This window comes from Arachis ipaensis, chromosome B9 (assembly GCF_059453495.1).
Source record: "Arachis ipaensis isolate K30076 ecotype BB chromosome B9, ASM5945349v1, whole genome shotgun sequence".
Lineage (NCBI taxonomy): Eukaryota > Viridiplantae > Streptophyta > Magnoliopsida > Fabales > Fabaceae > Arachis > Arachis ipaensis.
The window spans coordinates 125,866,033-125,887,861 of record NC_142444.1 but is presented as its reverse complement, the minus strand read 5'-3'; the positions used below and the strand labels follow the sequence as shown (position 1 = coordinate 125,887,861).

Below are 21,829 nucleotides of genomic sequence, written 5' to 3'. Positions count from 1 at the left end.
TATCAAGGTAATGTAATATTAACAGTCCGGTTTTTACCCAGTATAATCGTGGCCCAAAAGTGTATAGGTTTCATCGGGTCTAGGGCGGGTTCGGGTCTAATAAATAGGCCCGTTATATATTTCGGGTCGGGTCTGGGTCACATCAAACCCGGTTTTTACCCGACCCATGCACACCCCTAATTAGAACAACTGATTTTCAGAAGATGGCATTTTGCAGCGGTTACTAACCGCTGCAATCTCCAAGTACTCTAGTTTACTGTTTAGTAGCGGTTAAAACCGCCGCAAAAACATATCGCGGCAAAATACCATCTAGTAGCGGTTATTCCAGTGGTTATCTATTAACCTCTGCTAACCGTTTAGCCGTACGCTATCTTCTAGCGGATTTACAACCGCTGCTATCTCTTCTGTAGCGGTTAAAAACCGCTGCTAACTGGCTAAATAACCGCTGCTATCTGCCGGTTCTCTTGTAGTTATTGATATAGTATGTTAAATGATATTATAATATATACTTAATTGTCTTAATTGGGTATTAATGTGATAAGTTTATGAAATTAGATCAAATCAATAATAAATTAAGAGATTTGAATGTCTCAAGGTCTTCTTAATTTAAAATTGATTTGATCTAATTATATACAGTTATTATGTTAACAGGTAATTAGAACTATTAAGAATATATTATAGTCTGTGTGTTAATAATGAAAATAACAGAAAGACTAATATGATTAATTTAAAATTGTTGAAGTACGAAATTAAAAAATTTTTTGAAAAAAAGAACGAATGACAAATTTAATCATGAGAAATGTTAGGGGGTTATTATAATTGATTGTTTTTGACAATTATTTAATGAATCATTAATTCAATTTTTTTAGTTTAATTTGTTTTAGTTTAGTAATTTTATAATATACTTTATTTTATATTTTAAACATTAATAACTAATTAATGACCAAATTAATAAAAGTTGTCTAGCATTCCTCTGTAACCATTGGACTAAATATTTTTACAGTTATGCTACACATACAAGTCTTTTTGGCTTACAAGTCTTACAACTTGGGCCAAACTCAACAGAAGCTACGCTCACCCACAAAACTGTGTTAACACGTGCATTACGCTTCCAAAGCGCTCCTTCACCATTATGAATGACTCTTCTTCTTCTTCCTCGATGAAAACCACAACTATTATTTTTTCGCGTTTCCTCTCCTCCTCCTTTTCTTCCTTCTTCTTCTCCTTTTTTCTTTGTGTTTCTCCTCCTTTTTCTTTGCGTGTTTCATCTTCATCGTCATGTTTCTCCTTCTTCTTCTTTTGATTTTATAACATTATATATTTTTTTCTTCTTTTTTGATTTTTTTCTCCCAAAAAGAATTATGAGAATATGAAATAAGAAGATGAAGAAGAAGAAATAGCAGAAGATGGGGAGGAGGAAGATGAAGAGTTCTGAATTATGCAGAACTTATCAGAATAAAAATACACCCAAATTTGTTGCAAATACAAAAATGAGTTATGCTACGTGTACACTAAAATCAGCCACCAAAGTATACTGGAATACAAATATACATTGAAAATAAATTAAAGCACGCATATATTTATACACAAATACATTGGTGGCTGATTTTAGTGGCTGAAGTGTACAAATAGCATTCTTATACAAAAAAATATTTTCTCTAATGCTACATTTTTTCTTCTTCTTCTTTTTCTTATTTCTTTCTTTCTTTTAGTTAAATGAATGTAAGTTCATTCTCTTCCAAGTAATGTTGGAACATTATATGTTTCTTCTTCTTCTTTGTTTGATTTTTTTATTTTTGTTCTTATTAAGAGAGTAAAACAAGAAGAAACTTGACAAGGTAAATGGTACGCGGAATCGTGATTATACTTTAATTATGTAAAATTCATTGCTCTTTCTTTCCCTGGAAATGGCGCCAAAAACATGATGCCAAGACCATGGTTCACAACTCCGTGTAACTAACCAGCAAGTGCACTGGGTCGTCCAAGTAATACCTTACGTGAGTAAGGGTCGAATCCCACGGAGATTGTCGGTATGAAGCAAGCTATGGTCACCTTGTAAATCTCAGTCAGGTGGATATCAAACAGTAATGGGTTTTCGAATAATAAATAATAGAATAGGGATAGAGGTACTTATGTAAATCATTGGTAGGAATTTCAGATAAGCGAATGGAGATGCTTTTCGTTCCTCTGAACCTCTGCTTTCCTGCTATCTTCATCCAATCAGTCTTACTCCTTTCCATGGCTGGCTTTATGTGATACATCACCACTGTCAATGGCTACTTTTGGTCATCTCTCGGAAAAATGATCCAATACCCTGTCATGGCACGGCTAATCGTCTGAAGGCATCACCCTTGTCAATGGCTTCATCTTATTCTCTCAGTGAAAATGGTCAACGCACCCTGTCACAGCACGGCTATTCATCTGTCGGTTCTCGATCATGCTGGAATAGGATTTACTATCCTTTTGCGTCTGTCACTAACGCCCCGCAATCGCGAGTTTGGAGCTCGTCACAGTCATCCAATCATTGAATCCTACTCGGAATACCATAGACAAGGTTTAGACCTTCCGGATTCTCTTGGATGCCGCCATTATTCTAGCTTACGCCACGAAGATTCTGGTTAGGAGATCTAAGAGATACTCATTCAATCTAATGTAGAACGGAAGTGGTTGTCAGGCACGCGTTCATAGGGAATGATGATGATTGTCACGTTCATCACATTCAGGTTGAAGTGCGAATAAATATCTTAGAAGCGAAATAAGATGAATTGAATAGAAAACAGTAGTACTTTGCATTAATCTTTGAGGAACAGCAGAGCTCCACACCTTAATCTATGGAGTGTAGAAACTCTACCGTTAAAAATACATAAGTGAAAGTCCAGGCATGGCCGAGATGGCCAGCCCTCAAAACGTGATCACAGGATCAAATACAATCCAGGATTCAAAGATGGTCGAAAAGACTAGTAAAAGGTCCTATTTATAATAAACTAGCTACTAGGGTTTACATGAGTAAGTAATTGATGCATAAATCCACTTTCGGGGCCCACTTGGTGTGTGCTTGGGCTGAGCTTGAGTGTTGCACGTGTAGAGGTCCTTTCTGGAGTTGAACGCCAGCTTTTGTGCCAGTTTGGGCGTTCAACTCTGGTTTTGGCTCCTTTTCTGGCGCTGGACGCCAGATTTGGGCAGAGAGCTGGCGTTGAACGCCAGTTTGCGTCATTTATTCTTGGCCAAAATATGGACTATTATATATTTCTGGAATGCCCTGGATGTCTACTTTCCAACGCAATTGGAAGCGCGCCATTTCGAGTTTTGTAGCTCCAGAAAATCCACTTTGAGTGTAGGGAGGTCAGAATCCAACAGCATCAGCAGTCCTTCTTCAACCTCTGAATCTGATTTCTGCTCAAGTCCCTCAATTTCAGCTAGAAAATACTTGAAATCATAGAAAAACACACGAACTCATAGTAAAGTCCAGAAATGTGAATTTAACATAAAAACTAATGAAAACATCCCTAAAAGTAACTAGATCCTACTAAAAACATACTAAAAGCAATGTCAAAAAGCGTATAAATTATCCGCTCATCAGTAAACAAAAAGAAAAAGATGAATAAGAAAAGAAGAAGAAGAAGATGGTGATGATGATGAAAAAAATAAGAAGCAACAGAAGATGAGGAGGAGAAAGAGGAAGAGTTCTAAATTATGCAAAACTTATCAGAATAAAAATACACCCAAATATCTTCGTGTTACACCCAAATATCTTTGTTTTACATCCAAATTTGCTGTAAATACAGAAATGAGTGATGCTACGTGTACACTAAAATCAGCTACCAAAGTCAGCCACCAGTATAAAATACATACTAGAATACAAATATACATTGAAAATAAATTAAAGCACACATGTATTTATACACAAATACATTGGTAGCTGATTTTAGTAGTTGATTTTAGTGTACAAATAGTATTTTTGTACAAAAAAATATTTTCTCTAATGCTGCATTTTTTTCTTCTTCTTCTTTTCCTTGTTTCTTTCTTTCTTTTAGTTAAATGAATATAATTTCATCCTCTTCCAAGTAATTTTGCAGCATTATGTATTTCTTCTTCTTCTTTGTTTGATATTTTTGTTTTTATCCTTATTAAAAGAGTAAAACAAGAAAAAACTTGACAAGGTAAAACAAAAAGAAAAAGATGAATAAGAAAAAAAGAAGAAGATGATGGTGATGATGATGATGAAAAAAAAAAGAAGCAGCAGCAGAAGATGAGGAGGATGAAGAAGAAGAGTTCTGAATTATGCAGAACTTATTAGAATAAAAATACACCAAAATATATTCGTTTTACACCCAAATATCTTCATATTACACCCAAATTTACTGCAAATACATAAATGAGTTATGCTACGTGTACACTAAAATCAGCCACCAAATCAGCTACCAGTATAAAATACATACTGGAATACAAATATACATTGAAAATAAATTAAAGCACACATGTATTTATACACAAATACATTGGTGGATGATTTTTGTGGTTGATTTTAGTGTACAAATAGCATTTTTGTACAGAAAAATATTTTCTCTAATGCTGCATTTTTTTCTTCTTCTTTTTTCCTTATTTCTTTCTTTCTTTTAGTTAAATGAATGTAAGTTCATCCTCTTCCAAGTAATTTTACAACATTATGTGTTTCTTCTTCTTCTTTGTTTGATTTTTTAGCTTTTATTTTCGTTAAGAGAGTAAAAACATACAAGAAGAAACTTGAGAAGGTAAAACAAAAAGGAAAAGATGAATAAAAGAAAAAAAAGAAGAAGATAGTGATGATGATGAAAAAAAAAAGAAGCAGAAGATGAGGAGGAGGAAGAGGAAGAGTTTTAAGATATGCAGAACTTATCAGAATAAAAATACTCCCAAAATTCTTACAAATACATCCAAATATCTTCGTCTTTCACTCAAATATTTTCGTGTTACACCCAAATTTGCTGCAAATACAGAAAGATGTTTCCTCTAATGCTACATTTTTTTCTTCTGAATTGAACCACACCTCAACCACTTGATTGGATTCAAAACAATAAAAAAGTTTTCGATTTTCCTACTTCAAATCCAGCTGAGGGATTTGTCTTCTCGGTCGGAGATATTTTCAATTTCCATTTTTTCTCTATGCTACATGTAATCAATTGATTCTTAATTTTGTTTATCTTTTTATTTGTGCTCCGAACTCTTGTAGAAAAACCTGCAGCCTTCGCATAATCCTTGTAGAATTTTGCAGCATCTTTAAGGGTGTTAAAGGTCATCCCAACCTTGGATACAAACTGCTCATCAACACCATAGATTTGTTGCAAAATACACCCAAAATACACCATATTAAAACAAGCATAAACTATAGAATACAAATACAACTATAAAACCATCATAAAAAAATAACAAAAATTATATTCATGAATCATCAATAAATAGAAACTAAAACAATTCAACTAAAACAATAAGATAATTCACCCTCAGTGAGATGAAAAGTCATAACTGTAAATACACCCAAACTTTCCTGAAATACACCAAAATATTTTTTATTTACACCCCTGATATAAAATGCAGAAAATTCATCAGAACTAGTACATTAGAATCAATTCAAACAAGGAACAATGAACAGCAAATTTCACAGACAAGGTTCACGCATTATTCAGCTACACAATCATAAACTACTAACTGGATTCAAATTCAGATTCAATTATTAATTGGAATTAAACCACACCTTAGGAACTTCATTGAATTCAAATTCAAAATTCACTTCGCTCTGGTTCAGTTGATAATCTGAAGTTGAATCATCCATTATCTTCAAAACGATTTCAGAGCTTGATTTCAGAAACAATGGAAAACGAGAAAAACGAAGAAAGAGAATAGCGAGAGAAACTTACGTAAACAATGAAGGAGAAGGGAGAGAGAAACGCACAAAAGAGATCGAAGAGAGAAGGGAAGAAAACGCAGAAGGAATTCAAAAAAGGAAACGATATCCTTTCGAAAAAAGAAGTTATATATTCGTGCGTTGATTGATTGGAAAATCTATTAGGGAGGCGCGTGAAATGTACGTGCCATAAGAGGCGCGTTTTAGGGATTAGGAATTTTCAGAACTTATATAACTTGTATAGTAAAAAGACTTGTATGTAGACATTAATTCATATTTTTAAATATTAATAACTAATTGAATAGAAATAATTTGATTGGTGTGTACGCAAAAAGGGGTTGAACAAAATAAACCCAGGATGGCATTGAATTCCCCATAAAATAGGTTTGGATTTTGGAATAAGGGCCAGGTATTTGCATAAATCATGAAATCCAAAGTCCAAACGCACCCAAAAGGCCAAAACCCTAATCTTTTAAAACCCGTTCTCCCCACTCTTCACTCCTCACTCTCTCACTCTCATATCCAAAATGGCAAGGGCTCTTGCCTCACGCCTCTTCGTCATGCGCCTCTTCTCCACCACCGCCGCCGCCGTTCCCAGACCTCCCTCTCTTCTTCCGCGCCGCTCCCTCATTTCTCCTCATACCGCTCGCCCCCTATTCCCGGCGCTCTTTCCCGCCGCCAGATTCGGCGGGATCCGGTGCCGAGTGAACCGCGCCGGCGGAGGTGGAGACTCGGCTTACTCTCCCCTGAACTCTGGGTCGTCGTCGTCGTTCAGCGACCGCCCTCCTACCGAGATGGCGCCTCTGTTCCCGGGATGCGACTACCAGCACTGGCTTATCGTCATGGACAAGCCAGGTGGCGAAGGTGCCACCAAGCAGCAGATGATCGATTGCTATGTCCAAACCCTCGCCAAAGTCCTTGGCAGGTGAACAAAAAAAAAATATTTTTCTTTACTTTTTTTTTATTTGGGGATTTCTGAAGTTCTTTAGAGTCATTTCTGTGTCGGATTTAGTGATATATTGTTGTGACTTTTGTCCAATGAAAATGGGAACTTCTGTTACGCTTTTATTGTTGGGTGTCGGGAGAAGAATGTTTGCCCTTGTGAATTTTTTTTAATTTCTTTTGGAATGACGGTGTCTGTTTCGGTTTCATGACTTGTTTGGTTTATAATGGTAACATTATATGTGATTCACGGACGTTTTATATTTTTGATTTGATTTTCAGCGAAGAGGAAGCGAAGAAGAAGATTTACAACGTCTCGTGTGAGAGGTACTTTGGATTTGGGTGCGAGATTGACGAGGAGACATCTAATAAGCTAGAAGGTTTATAGTTTGTTACTGCAAACATTTGAGTGGCTGAGTTATACTGATTTTTCTTGTAGTGTTACCTTTCGTTATGCTCAATGTTTTCATTTCTATGCTTAGGGGTGACTGGAGTTCTGTTCGTCCTCCCAGATTCGTATGTTGATCCTGAACATAAGGACTATGGTGGTGAGCATCCAATCTAATCCAAACCTCTCTTATTTGATTGTGAAATTGGGTTTCTTCTCATGGAGTAATATAGTGTGATAACTGATGTGTACTTACAACGACTATATATTTTGTTCATTTTTATATTATGCTGCAATGCATATTATACGATTGTGTGCATTTTCATTTGAAAATCTGGCTTTAGCCTTGGTGTTTTCATGTTTCCGATATTAATTTTTCTGAATGATACAAGTCCATTTAAAAAGAAGCTATATTTGCCTTGATACAATATTTAGCTCATTTTGTATTGGACTTAAACCAAATGTCTCTCTTTACTATTCTGTGCTTTTGTATGCTTTGTGGAGATGCAGATCAGTGGAGCTGAAACATATTTCTGAAATCAGATTTTGTGTAGTCTTTATGATATGGTTGAGTGTTTCATAGATGCATAATGCTTTTTTCCCTCTGGAGTTATTGGGTGTTTTCATTTTGCTTTTATTTATTTATTTTTCTTAAATATGCCAGTCCATTTCAAAGAAGCTAGATTGTCTTATAACTTATCTAGCTTATTATATAAATATATATATGGACTTACATCAAATGTCTCTCTTTACTATTCTGCACTTTATATACTCTGGAGATGCAGATCAGTGGAGATGAAACATATTTTTACTATCAGGCTTTGTATAGTCTTTATTATGCCTCTTTATAACTTATCAAAGACTGTTTACCTTATGGAGATGGGTTATGTCTGCACTGAATTATAAAACCAAAAACACTTGTATACTCACATGTGTGATTCTCAGTTTACATGCCTCAAACCATGACTTGATGGTTGCAAATTGATTTTCAAATTCATTTCAGCAAGTTTAGTAAAATCGTGTTTCATGCTATTTTTAGTCTCAAACCATGGTTTGAGCTGATTCTAAATAAGGTTGTATTTCCTCTGCCTTCCTCTCCTTGTGAGTAGACAATTACTCGAATGACCAGGCACACTAATTAATATCTTTCCAAGGACCACTAATCAAAGGCCAAATGTCCTATTAAAGTCCATCTTGGCAAAGTTAATAACTCTATTAATGTCTAGCTTTGAATGCTTTATGGTCTGACATGACAATTTCCCTCCTCCTGTTTTGTTGTTCCATTAAGTTATGCAGTTGTGAAATTGTTGGAGTTGATACTTAATAGTTAAGACTTGGCTCTTCTACTGACTTGTAGTGCTAGCATTCCTTTTCTTCTCCAGACCTGTTCGGAAACTGGTATTCTTACATTTTAAATGCAGTTTGTGTAACACCCCTTTCTTCTACATGTTTCCCTTCATTGGCAGTCCATCTTGGCAAAACTAGTAACTCTCTCCGATTTATGTCTAGTTTTGAATGCTAATGGACTGAGAGAAAACTCACTCTTCCTGTTTTGTTGTTCCGCTACTTTATGGAATTGCATAATCATTGGAGTTGATACACTTAGTAATATAATTGGCTCTTCTCTAGTCCCATAGTGGTATTCCTGTTCTTATTTCAATATGATACTGTTCTGTGTTGTCAATCAGGATTCACTTATGAATGAATCATGCAATTCTCTGTTTCTTATTTCCTGTCTTCTCCAACCCACCTCTCTGATGTGAATCCAACAATCTAACCGGATAGGAGACAATATTTTCCCCTCTCAGCTTTCTCCCTACATTTTTCAACTCATTCTTACAATTGCAATGTTATCTAGCATGTAGATTCCTAACAGAGAGACCACTTACATATTTTTATTGTTTATACTTGAAATGTCTTTACCTAAAGATAATTATAGTATTCTTGTGTGGAGAGACTCATGTAAGCGCATTCCATTAACAAAATGATTATATCAGCAGTCCATCTTGGCAAAGCTAATAGCACTCTGGGCAATGTCTAGCTTTTGAATGCTAATGGACTAACAAAAAATATTGCTCCTTTTCTGTTTTCTAGTTCATGGAATTGCAGAACTGTTGGAGTTTATATACAATAACTTGATCTCTCTCCTATGCCAGTAGTGCTAACATGTTTGAAATTACAAGTAGAGTAATGTTGAATATTGCATGTATTTTATCTTTTTGACTTGAAATATCTTGAATAAAAATGGTTGTGTCTGCAGTCCATCTTGGCAAAGCTAATAGCTCTCTGGGTAATGTCTAGCTTTGAATGCTAATGGACTAACATAAAATATCTCTCCTCCTTCTGTTTTCCTAATTTATGGATTTGCAGAATTATTGGAGTTGATACATATAGAATAACCTGATACGCCCCCCCCCTCTCTCTCTCTCTCTCTCTCTCTCTCTCTCTCTCTCTCTCTCTCTCTCTCTCTCTAGGCCAGCAGTGCCAAGTGGGTTAACGTTGAACCCGTGTATTTATAGTTTCTACTTGAAATGTCATGTAAAAGATAGTGCTTGATAGAATTCTTGCTAGAAACTAGGAGGGAGACATGCAAAGAAAAAAACACACCAATAACGTAGATGGAAAGGAAAAGATATCCTCTTAAAACCAAATGAAAAAAGACGAAAACAAAAACCATAGACTTCAATGGAACATAGCTTTCCAATCTCTAATCATGTCTAAGGAGGAAAGTCCTCTGAAAAGTCCATATGCTTTATACACCGCATAGATGCTAAATGCCTAATTCTATCCCTAACAATAACTTTTCCTGAGGATCTATCACTGGAGGTATGTTGATTGTGTTCTAGCCATATACTCCATATAGTGGCATATATTACACATTGCCACAATGACTTTACCTCTTTCTTTCTCCCAAAACTTGAAACCTCATCAAAAGAAACTGATCTAGTGATGTGGGACACACCCAAGATTCTCCAAAAATGTCGAACGCATAATTGCACAAAGAAATGCCATAGGGCAGCGTAAAAGCAATGTGAGACTGTTTGAGTCTCCCCAAACACAACACATTTGGGGAAATGTCCTTATGTGATCTTCTAGGCCAGTAATGCCAAATTTTTTAAAAATGCTAATTAACATAGAATATCCCTCTTCTACATAAAATGTCTCTTAAAGGTAATGATCATCAAATTACTCTTGCTAAATGGCAGCAGCGAGCAGTCCATCTTGGCAAAGCTAATAACACTCTGAGTAATGTCTAGCTTTGAATGCTAATGGACTAACATAAAATTTCTCTCCTGCTGTTCTGCTTCACAAATTTTATGTAGTTGCAGAATTATATTGGAGTTGATAAACAGCAAAACTTGATATCTTGTTTTTGTTTGGTTGCAATTACGGTTGAATGCCATTATAATAATAAAATATTGAATTCTGTATAGTTTCTTAAGTTCATAGTTCCAGTAAGACGTCTTGATCCTTGTATATCTGTGTTTGCACTAATTTCGAATCTTGCAGTGTCCTTGATTTATATGCAAATGTTGTCCCCTTTTTTTTTTTAAAAAAAAAAATCTGTTTGGGATATCTCTGATCAGTGGTACTAAAATCCACATCAAGCCACTGCAACTGTGAAAATTTCTTAACATTTGTTCATCTTATTGATTTCTGCTATCAAGGTTCTCCACTTTCTCATAATAATGATATCCATAGGTTAATTATTGTATTAAAATTGAGTTGGTGCAGGTGAATTATTTGTGAATGGAGAGATAGTTCAGAGGTCACCTGAAAGACAGAGAAGGGTGGAGCCACAACCACAAAGGCATCAGGATAGGCCAAGATACAATGACAGAACAAGGTATGTTCGCCGAAAAGAAAACACGCGCTAAAGAACAAGAGCCAGTTTGTGATGGGTGTATATATAATATCATGCAATTGCTGCATGCACAAATATTAGTGCTGCATTTGGATGCATAATCAGTTTCAAGCCACTGGACAGTGCTTGTAGTTGAACCTTATCACTCTATCTGTTGTAGCTTTCTATCTTATCAGTTGTTATCAACAGAATCTTGAACATTTAATTAGTCTCTAATGCCATGGCTTTCTTTAGGTTTTGTTTGACAGAGAAAAGTATTCCTGGATATTTATTTTTTTGGTGTTATTCTTCTATTTAATTAACCATTAGTATGCTGAATCCGATCCCATGCACGGGAGAAATTTTAGCAAATAAAATAATTTAATTGAGATTGATTAATCATTAAATAACATCGAATCAATCTCAAACTTTTAAATAAGAATAACATCTCTTAAGAAAAGTTTCGTAGATATTTATTGTTCAATAGTTTTTTTAATACTTATTTTCAACTTTTACATCTAACTGAATAAAAATGGTCTATTTTTTTGAGTTTTTCTTACTTTGCTATTATTTAGAATCGCAATGAAAATTTGGTAGTCGAATAATTCAACACTTATGGATAGATTAATTACAGAAAAGCAGCAGATATCGCAAGATCTCGGATCACATCAGCATCAATACCAAGTACTTTTGTTAAAAGATCTAAAAAATATCATGCTTCGTGTTGTTGTAATATACTTAAATGCCACATTTTTTGTACTGTGCATTTTCTGTATTATATGTAGGCCACTGAGAAACCATCCAGACCCCCCCCCCCCTTCTTTTCTCAAATAAAAAAAGGAACAAAAAATGTGAGACAGAAATGTTCAAGGGTAAAAGTCCTCTATTCCTTTCCCTCTCTTCTTTTCCCACTTCACCTATGAAACAAGACTTAAAAACGAAGGTAATAAATAGTATACCGTATTAACAAACACGGCAAACATAATATCAACACGGTAAAAAAAAAAAAAAAAAAATTAATGTTGGTATCTTTTAAACCCGCTCGAAGTTATTAAATATCGAGCCTAAAAAGAATGCAACTTTTGTTACTTTGGTGTCGGGTATATCTTTAGACAAATTTATTAGCTACATATATCATTCTTCAAAAAACAAAGCTTTACAAGTAGACCTATAACTTATCACACATCTTCAACGACAACAAAATAAATAAATAAATAAATAAAATGAAATAAAAAATTGTGGTGAAGTTGGCTATCTAAAGGGTTCAATGGGAGAAGTTTCTTCAAGATGAGCAGCAGCCTCAAAGCACTCAGCAGCTTCCAATGCAGATGAGCCCAAATCATGTTTGTAGAGCAGTCCAAGATTGTACCAAGCATTTGGGTTTGTTCTGTCAAGCCTTAGTGCATCACTCAGAAGGCTTCTCACAATTGAAGATGATTGGCCACCAAGCTTTCTCAGAACACATGCTGTTGATATCAAACTTGGCACATGGTTTGGTTCGATGTCTAGTGCTTTCCTAAATGCATTCAATGCTTCTTGCTGCTGATCTCTGGCCTTGAAAAGTAAACCTGTTTTGTAACACCCAACTTGTGAGTTTTGGTGCATCAAGATTTAAGAAAAGGATAATTTTGCTCCCATATTTTATGATGTCACTTTACACATAATTTTTTTGTATTATATGTATACATAAATTTGTAAAAAAAGTGACATTATCAAAATAAAAGTGACAATATCCATTCTTCAAGATTTATTGTATAGACACAAGTCTAATATCTTATCTTTAGACACACTTACATAAAAGTCGGTAGGATCCATGAATAATATAATTAATATATTTTGAATAAAGTAGTGTGAAAAATTTTAATTTAGTGTCTAAACTTATGCCTATATAAGAATATCCGAATATCTTAACAAGATGTTGCTAAAGTCTTAGGAAGTAGAAAGTTTGAAATAAAAACGTGTTAAGAACTTCGGCTCCAATAATAAAATTAAGATTGTGCACATAGAAGATTCAAAATTTTCCCAAGAAAGTAGAATGACGCATAGAGAAACTACTAGTTCCTATGATCTATAATGGCTTAAGGAAAACTTGCACCCTATAATCTACATCAAAATTTTTCAGGAACCAAGATTAAAGATTTTCAAAGATAAAAGACCAGAAAAAAACTAAACCCATATAAAGAACCATAGAACTATAGAATAGAAGGATAGCATGAATTTACCTGTGGAGTGCCATCTAGAAGCAGAATAAGGATTAATAGCCTTAGACTTTGCAAGACAAACTTCAGCATCTCGCCATTGTGATAAAGCTATGTACAAGTTGGCCAAATCATGCCATATTTCCATCTCCAGATTTCTGTTGCGGTTTCTCTTACTCTGTACAACACAGAATAAGAGATGCCATAAAATTTTCTGCATATCTCAAATGCTAGAGTGAAACTGAAGATTCAAAACTATGTTTCAAATAAACGAGGAAAATACTATGAAAAACTGGTTTAAAAAAACAAAACCTGGAAGTGAGCACTAAAAATGATATATAAAAAAAAGAAATATTTACTTACAAAAATACCCATAAAAAAAATAATCTTATACTTTGGTAATGACTGAAACCAAATATGAGAGAATTCCTAATGATTGTTCTTTGTGCCTCTTCTTAAAGATGGGAATTAAGGCCAAGCTTACTTTAAATAATTTGAACAATTAAGGAATAAAAGTAATCTTTCAATGTTGTATACCTTCATAACCTTATTTGCAGTGCCCAAACTTTTGTTTTGGACTTGAAGCACAGCAAGGAGGAAAGTATATGTCTCCACTGCACTCCTTAATCTTCCCTGTGCAATCCGGAGTTTCGCTTTGGTTTTCAACAACTCTCCTTGATCCCATTTCCCACTTTGATCTATGGCAGCATCAATAACCAACTCTGCATCCACAAAATTCTTTTGAGCTGATAAAATCCTTGCAAGTAATACATATGCAGCAACACTAGATCCACCCTCAAGCTTAACCAGTTCCTTTGCATGACAAAAAGCAACGCTCAAGTTCCGCTGCTCGGCGTATTCTAGACAAAGATGAAGGACTATGTAAGGATCACTCTCACTCATCGTTCTCTCGGCCGTTTTCAGAGCCCTCAGTGCTTCGGATTGCATTAAAACTTTCTCTGAATCAGAAGCTATCAACCTTGATTTCGATGAGAGCAGAACACCTAGTAAGCAATATGCAATTGCTACCACTTGCATGCACTTTCCATCCAAATGAGAAATTGCTTTGCAAGAATATTTGATTCCATCCTCAACACAAACCATGTTATCTGCACAAATTTTTGAAGCTAGAAGCAGTTCCTGTTCGCACTCCGAGTTCTCTCTATCATTCAAAGAGTTCCTCAAAAGATCCAAAGCAATCATGTGCTCACCTTCACCAAAGTAACAAAGTGCTAGAATATAATGTCTTTCTTTCCTCTCCATGGTTTCCGGAAGCAATTCCTCAACCTGTTGAGCCAGTGTCTTGAACTCCCCGGAAACAGTTAGAGCAAAAGAAAGATGATCAACTACTGAAGGGTCCCATTCAATGCTTCCTATAACAGAATTTCTCAGCAGAATAAGAAGCAAGAGAACAGCCTCTTCTATATTGTTTCGTGGGACAAAGGAACCGTCCAATTGAGAGCGAAGCGAAGGAGGACTCGCTTCACAGCCGCTATACAGAAGAAACATAGCAAATTCCTTTTGAATTCTTGAAGTTGTTTCAATGTCAAGATTCCATGGATAAAGCAAGGCCCTCCTAAATGATGATATGACATGTTGATGAGAGCCGGCAAGGTTCCATAGCTCTGGAAGTAGTTCTACAGCATTTCTTATAGTCTCTTGTAACTTTCTGTCTAAATCAACGTTCTCTGGCCATCCTTCAGGTAATGCAGATTCAACAGTGTCCAAAATAGTCTTGCATGATCTAGCAGCTTCTGCAAAATTCATAAATTCACAAATGAAATCAGAAGTGCAACTTACTTGGTAGTTCAGGTTGCATTCCAGAAAGTAAAGTGCGAAATTTGAATCAATGATGAGAAATTCAACATAATATGTAACTAGCAATATAATATGAATTTGTTGATTTTCTCATTAACTAAGCATAGATGAATCCAAGAATAAAGAGGCACCTTGAAACCTTCCAAGAATCTGCAATGACTTTGCCTTGAGCAAAACAGCTTCAAGAAGTAGACTAACAGCATGAATGGACATAGGAGGCGCTGCATCACTGAGCGAACGGCGTCTATTCATATTCCGTTCACATCTTCTAGATATAGAAATTTTCATCTTTGGAGCAACAGCAGCAATGTCTATTCCTTCAAATACATGAAGTGCAGCTTCAAAATTACCCTTCTGATATTCAAGCCTTCCTAGTAAAGCTCTAGCTTCCTATGACAAAAGGGTCATTTACTCATTTAGTTCCATCTTATAATGAAGAGACATCTCAATCAATGAAATCAAATGACAAATATTGGGACAAGACCTTTTTCCTCATCAAAAGGGGGAAAAATAATAACATACTGCAACAGCCTTAGATGGAAGCAGAAAGGGATAAAAAAGAAAAAGGAAATAAAAGCAGATAAAGGTTTCTAGTGGTACCCTTTTACAGTCTGCTTTGCAGATATATGTTCCATGCAAATTCTATGGAAGAAATTCATAAAATAGGTGGCTACTTCCATGAAGACGTCTTCATATGAATATGACATTGCAAACTGTTAGATGGTTTGATATGTTTGACTGAACTATTTATTGGTTCGCAATACCATCTTTGCATGAAGATGTCTTCATGGAAATAACCACGGAGCCGAAATACTTGCATGTTCCTATAACACACTCAATATGCACAACCAATAAAATTAAAAAAAAAGGACTAATGAAACCTCATAGTTCAAGTAACCACTTTCACGAAGTGTGGACTCTGCTTCTTCAATGTTGCTATTATCCAACTTTGGATCAAATTCAGCAGCACCAGGCCTAGATGAATAGCCACTCGCTGTAGCTGAATAGTCCCTTGTTGCAAGTGACTCTGATGAATAACCACCAATCTCATCAACAGCAACCTGTTCCCCAGAACGCATGCAATTGATCATCTTCTCCAATCTCTCCTCAATCCCAAGGAACTTTCTCTTCTTACTTACAATCCAATTCCTAATAACTCTCATTCTTCCACAACATTGAACTTGATGACTTGGCCCTTTCCTGAAGCATAAATAACCATAGAACACAATCAAGAATCAACACACTTCAAAAGTGTATCTCTGTTTATACCTTATATATATAACCTATGCTTTTGTGTGTCCCTGACATATATACATACATCAAACATTCATGTAAAAAACTGAAAACGACATAACAAGAAAACATGTGCATTTCTGTTTCTGAGTCCAACGATATATCAGCTTTTACCATCACTTTTCGTGCACTTGCCTTGGAGTACATGACAAGGTTTCAGCTTTAAGAATCATAGTTTTTCTTTTTCAACAACTGAGAATTCCTCACACTTTACATGAAGTGACCCCATCCAAAAATTCACTCTTTCACATTACAAATCAACAAAACAAACCAAGAAGCAGAGAATTTATAAGCTTTTAATATACACAACCATATATATAAACTATGAAGTGAATATTGCAATGAAAAATGGTGAAAAAGAAAAAAAGAGTATGATTTACTAACCTAGAGTTGAAGGGAAGAAAACCTTGTTTGTCAGAAACATAGACAGATAGAAAGATTGTAGAACATGAAAAAGAACAACTTGAAGGTAAATGAAAAAAGAAGGGGTAAAAATAGAAAAAGTAGCTTTTCAATAATAGAAAAGGCATAAAATGGAGCCCCCCACCAAGACAAAGAAACAAGTGAGTGCGCTAAAATGGTAATTATCAATTTGGCATGAGAAGAAAAGAAAATTAAAATGTGTCCCCTTTCATGATTTTCACTTGTCAAGCAAGAATCCAAAGCTGCAAGAGAGTACTTTCCACAATGTTTTGTCTGTTTTTTGGTCAAGTTTCAATGTTTGCATCAGTTGTCTGATTGTTCACTTCAATTCAAACACTAGTTCAGTAATATTCATTACGTGACAGTGCATTGAATTATTAATTATTATTTCATGACATGGGTCACCATATTATATATGTTACTATATAAAAAATTGAAAACTCACATACCCCTTGTGAATTTCTTTCTTATTTTGTTTTGTTTGTCCTTTCTTTAATAATTTTTTTTCTCTTGTTTTTCCTTTCACTGTGATTTCTCACATTCCATGTGAATTATTTATTAAGGAGTTGTTTGACAGACATTTCTCTAGAAAAATTAACTCTGAATATTCCACTGAAAGGCACGATTTGCTTCGTTTAAGTAATCATATGACACTTAAATGATTTTTAGGGCTGGCAGTTTTTAATAATTTTGACTAGTATTTAGGGATAATATCAAATTATTTTTAATAAATAAATTTTATTATTTGATATGTATAAATTTTAATAAATATAAATATAAATTATATATTTATATTTATAAACTCTTATAAATGTCTGACTAAAAAAAATTATAAATATAAGTATAAATTATTACTAATCAAATATTGATCCAAATTAATAATATTTATTAATTATCTAGAATTATTGATTAACTATATATATCCCAGGTGTATATTCTCATTACATATATATTTCCTTTCGCCTCTCGAAAGGAAGAAACACAATGAGAATAAGGATGGAAAAGAATTTGTAAATTTCAACTTTTTTTAATTGATTTTTACCATTATATTGATAAAATATTTGTGTGGATCTTATAATTAGTAGATCCCATATTTAGTCCAAACCTTATTGATGAATATAAAAAAAATGTTAAGAAACCAGCTACTTTTATCAAATATTAATTAAAAATAATAACTTTTGTTAGTCACTACTTCTCGTGACAACCAAATTAGCCACATGAACATGAAGAAGCAGATCATCTTTGTCTATTTCCTCTTCACTTTTAAGTTTTAAGAACAAAAAAGAATTTTATAACATAAAGATTAGAATGCAACTGAAAAGGACAATTCACAAGATCTGTTAGCTGGTTACGCAAATAATAAATGTTTTCTTCCTTATTATTATTGTTGAAAGGATAAAATATTGTGCCGTGAAGAATAAAACGATACACAAACTTTTCAAAGCGCGTACTCATTCAATTTTTGCCAAGTAAATCCTACGTACTACTTATTAGAAAATGATCTTTCATACCCATATATTCGACAGTGACGAGCCGTTTTTCTGTTTATCTTTTTAATTATCAGCACAGGGGAAAACCATCATATATCAATTAATTTCATGGTTCATTTATTTTACGATATAATTTTAAATTTTTTTATCATTTTGATCCTACTCCTTGGTTTTGGGATTATATCAAGTGCTGTATTATTACACTCAAATTTATGTTCTCAAGTATTACATTCAAGAATTGTAACTTTGTTGCTTATGTTTGTGATTGAAATTGGAGATGACAGAAAGATTAACTCTCATATATTGGCAACGTAAGACACATAAAAGGGAAGAAAATGTCTAATTCTTTCATTAAACTTTAATATCGGCAAGGAGAAGTACATCAATGAATATTATAACAAAATATTATTAAAGCGTAAATATTTTTCTCATGCATAAACTTTTGACAAAAACCAATTCAGAATTATATTGCAAGTGCAACAAATTAAATAAAATAGTATATATGAGGAACACTATAATATGATTGATATAATAAAGTTTCATGCATTGCATGCAACGTAAAAAGCACTCAGTGGTGAAATCCAATGCCACCACCTCCACCAGCTCCGCCACCGCCGCCAAATCCGCCACCAGCTCCCCCACCAGCTCCTCCACCAAACCCACCTCCTGCTCCTCCGCCAAATCCTCCACCTCCACCTCCACCTCCACCTCCACCTCCACCTCCTCCGAAGCCACCACCAGATCCCCCTCCAATACCACCACCGAAACCTCCACCTTTACCAAATCCTCCTCCAACACCGCCACCTGAGCCTCCTCCAACACCGCCACCAAAACCACCACCTTTGCCAATTCCTCCTCCAAGGCCACCACCCTTTCCAAATCCACCACCAACACCACCACCTAAACCACCACCTTTTCCAAAGCCGCCACCAGCACCGCCACCTAATCCTCCCCCTTTGCCAATTCCACCTCCAAGTCCACCACCCTTTCCAAACCCACCACCGGCACCACCACCAATTCCATGTCCTCCACCAACACCACCGCCAAGTCCTCCACCTTTTCCAAAACCACCACCGGCACCACCACCGGCACCACCACCGTGTCCACCACCAAGACCTCCACCCTTTCCAAATCCGCCACCGGCACCGCCACCGAACCCATGTCCTCCACCAAGACCACCACCTTTTCCAAAGCCGCCACCACCACCAAGTCCTCCACCCTTCCCTATTCCACCACCAATGCCATGTCCTCCACCAAGTCCACCACCGTGTCCACCACCAAGTCCTCCACCGTGTCCACCACCAAATCCTCCACCGGCACCACCACCAATGCCATGTCCTCCACCAAGCCCTCCACCACCGCCAGCACCACCACCATGTCCGCCACCAAGACCTCCACCCTTCCCAAATCCACCACCGGCACCGCCACCAATGCCATGTCCTCCACCAAGCCCTCCACCACCACCAGCACCACCACCAGCACCACCGCCTCCACCAAATCCTCCACCCTTACCTATTCCACCACCAATCCCTCCTCCTTTACCAAACCCACCACCAACACCTCCTCCAAGTCCATGTCCCCCACCGCCACCTGCACCCCCACCAAAGCCTCCTCCACCTCCAGCCCCACCGCCTGCACCACCTCCAAAGCCACCCCCAAAACCACCACCAGCTCCTCCACCACCACCAAACCCTCCTCCAAAACCACCTCCCTTTCCAAATCCGAAGTTCTTCTCCTCATTCACACTCGCCACATTCCTTGCAACCACAACATTGGCCACAAAAGCATTAACACACAGCAACAGCAACACTGCTGCAACTCTTTTGTCAACTCGTACCATTTTTCTTCGATCACTGACACACACACTCTTCAATGTTTGTTCTCCAATCCTCGTTGGGGATGAGAGTAGTGAAGTCTCCTTTAAGCATGAAGAGGATTTTATAAGCGAATACCCCACAGCTTGCATTAATGGAGTCTCAACTGCTAACTGCTTCCAGCATTTAATGAAAATAGCGCTGTTATAATTGTAGCACAATTATTCACGTACCGTTTGGTGCACCTGCTTTTCACACGAAAGGAAAAACTCTCTTCAACATTATTCAAAAACCATGTACTCTGCAATTTGAGACTTCTTCACATGCCTATAGCTACGTTGCTACTTGCCATTTAATTTATACACCATGTTCCCTCTTCTCCAATTGGCCATTGCCCAAGTTAGGCATTGCCACCAAGTTTTGTTCTGCTCTTTTTAAAGTAAAAATTATTTTAAATGTTTTAAAAATATATTAAAATATTTTAAATTTTAAAATTTAAGTGATATCTTTTATATATAAAATATACTTAAAAAAATAACCATCTTACCTATATATAAAATAACAACCACTAATGTACAATATATATTAAAATATAAAATAAAATAAAATATTATTTTAATTATAAATTTTAATTTAATTTTTCACATTTTAAATATTTTATTTATGTTCCAAAAAATTTTAAATATATTCAATGTGATTCTACATTAAATTTGACTAATGGAATTAGTGATATAAATATTAATAACGTTATTAATTAAATTATATATATTTTTTATAAGTGAAAAAAATATAACTAAAACCTTTTTGTAATATTTTTCTTTAATTTTTTTTTTTGTACAAAACTTCAAATTTTAACCAACAATCCTCATTTCTTTAAAATCAAAAGAAATTTTTTTTATATTAGTGATTATTGGTAGATTAATTTTACTTACATACTAAAATCGAATGTTATTATTTTTTCATTATGTGAATTGTTTGAGTCAAAATTAATGATACGACAACATTAAATTCTCTTAAAACTTTTTGAAATTAAAATAAGACATTTAAAAATTTTTAAAATTGAAATAAGACGTTTGAAATGTTAAAAATTAAAGTAGGATTAGACTCCAATATAGATTAAAAATATGTTAAATACTATATGTATTAATACATAATATATAACTAATAATTTAGAAGCTGAATTTTAGAATATGTAAATTATGTTCTAAAAAAATATTGAAATATTTATCATATATATATATATATATATTAAACTAGTTAGCTTTGTTAAAGGAAAAAAAAATGCTAGCTCTTGTCAATTCAACGCAGCTTCTATTACTGTTTCTGTTACCTGCCTCTATGTCGGTGTAAAATTTTATTATTATTATTATTATTATTATTATTTTGTGAGAGGTCTTATATATAATATATTGTAGCATAAATACGGAAAATTTTTTTGAAATAAATTAAAAAATAAATATTTTTTAAAAAAAATTTTATCTTTATTTTTAATTTTTTTTTCTTTTTAAAGTTGAAGTAAGTTCGCCTACTGTTTCAATGAATTTACAGATTTTGTTGAAATTCGTCCACTGCAACGATGAACTTCATTAAAATTAACAAGTTTGTTTATTGGTACGAAAAATTTGTTTCTATTTTCGTACAATTTGAATTATATTAAAATATTTTTATTTTTTAATTTAAAATTTAATTTGATATAATTTAAATAAAAAATTTTATTTAATTTGATAACAATAAACGT

General features: G+C 34.8%; 3 protein-coding genes across 4 annotated transcripts; 1 reads left to right on the top strand and 2 right to left on the bottom strand.

Moving 5' to 3' along the window:
• The first annotated feature begins 6,239 nt into the window (after positions 1-6,239).
• On the top strand, positions 6,240-11,330 carry LOC107617984 (multiple organellar RNA editing factor 2, chloroplastic-like). The gene is made up of 4 exons (XM_088500122.1): positions 6,240-6,806; positions 7,106-7,203; positions 7,306-7,371; positions 10,947-11,330. Exons 1-4 carry the CDS (start codon positions 6,409-6,411, stop codon positions 11,087-11,089), a joined length of 705 nt encoding a protein of 234 aa, XP_088356248.1. The 5' UTR covers positions 6,240-6,408; the 3' UTR covers positions 11,090-11,330.
• A 755-nt stretch (positions 11,331-12,085) lies between these two features.
• On the bottom strand, positions 12,086-16,963 carry LOC107619375 (protein NPGR2-like). Of its 2 annotated transcripts, XM_021112364.2 has the most exons (7): positions 16,749-16,813; positions 16,479-16,606; positions 15,953-16,271; positions 15,203-15,461; positions 13,791-15,007; positions 13,278-13,431; positions 12,086-12,623 (listed from the first exon to the last, which is right to left on the bottom strand). In XM_021112364.2, the coding sequence occupies exons 3-7, from the start codon at positions 16,232-16,234 to the stop codon at positions 12,307-12,309; spliced, it is 2,229 nt and encodes a 742-aa protein (XP_020968023.1). In that variant the 5' UTR covers positions 16,235-16,271; positions 16,479-16,606; positions 16,749-16,813; the 3' UTR covers positions 12,086-12,306. The 2 variants fall into 2 exon arrangements, with proteins under 2 accessions (XP_020968023.1, XP_016177133.2); XM_016321647.3 differs by lacking the exon at positions 16,479-16,606 and having other exon boundaries at positions 16,749-16,963.
• Positions 16,964-18,604: 1,641 nt separating this feature from the next.
• LOC107615861 (uncharacterized) lies at positions 18,605-20,392 on the bottom strand. The gene has a single exon (XM_088498055.1). It carries the CDS (start codon positions 20,241-20,243, stop codon positions 18,846-18,848), a length of 1,398 nt encoding a protein of 465 aa, XP_088354181.1. The 5' UTR covers positions 20,244-20,392; the 3' UTR covers positions 18,605-18,845.
• Between the last annotated feature and the right edge of the window lie 1,437 nt (positions 20,393-21,829).

Excerpts from the sequence above, each read along its gene's own strand:
- LOC107617984 (XM_088500122.1), top strand. The coding sequence starts at position 6,409 with ATGGCAAGGGCTCTTGCCTCACGCCTCTTCGTCATGCGCCTCTTCTCC. Across the intron at positions 7,204-7,305 it reads GACATCTAATAAGCTAGAAG|GGGTGACTGGAGTTCTGTTC; the intron begins GTTTATAGTTTG and ends TTCTATGCTTAG. Across the intron at positions 7,372-10,946 it reads TGAACATAAGGACTATGGTG|GTGAATTATTTGTGAATGGA; the intron begins GTGAGCATCCAA and ends GAGTTGGTGCAG.
- LOC107619375 (XM_016321647.3), bottom strand. The coding sequence starts at position 16,894 with ATGCCTTTTCTATTATTGAAAAGCTACTTTTTCTATTTTTACCCCTTC. Across the intron at positions 16,272-16,748 it reads TTTCTTCCCTTCAACTCTAG|GAAAGGGCCAAGTCATCAAG; the intron begins GTTAGTAAATCA and ends TTTATGCTTCAG. Across the intron at positions 15,462-15,952 it reads GTGGTTACTTGAACTATGAG|GAAGCTAGAGCTTTACTAGG; the intron begins GTTTCATTAGTC and ends CTTTTGTCATAG.
- LOC107615861 (XM_088498055.1), bottom strand. The coding sequence starts at position 20,243 with ATGCAAGCTGTGGGGTATTCGCTTATAAAATCCTCTTCATGCTTAAAG.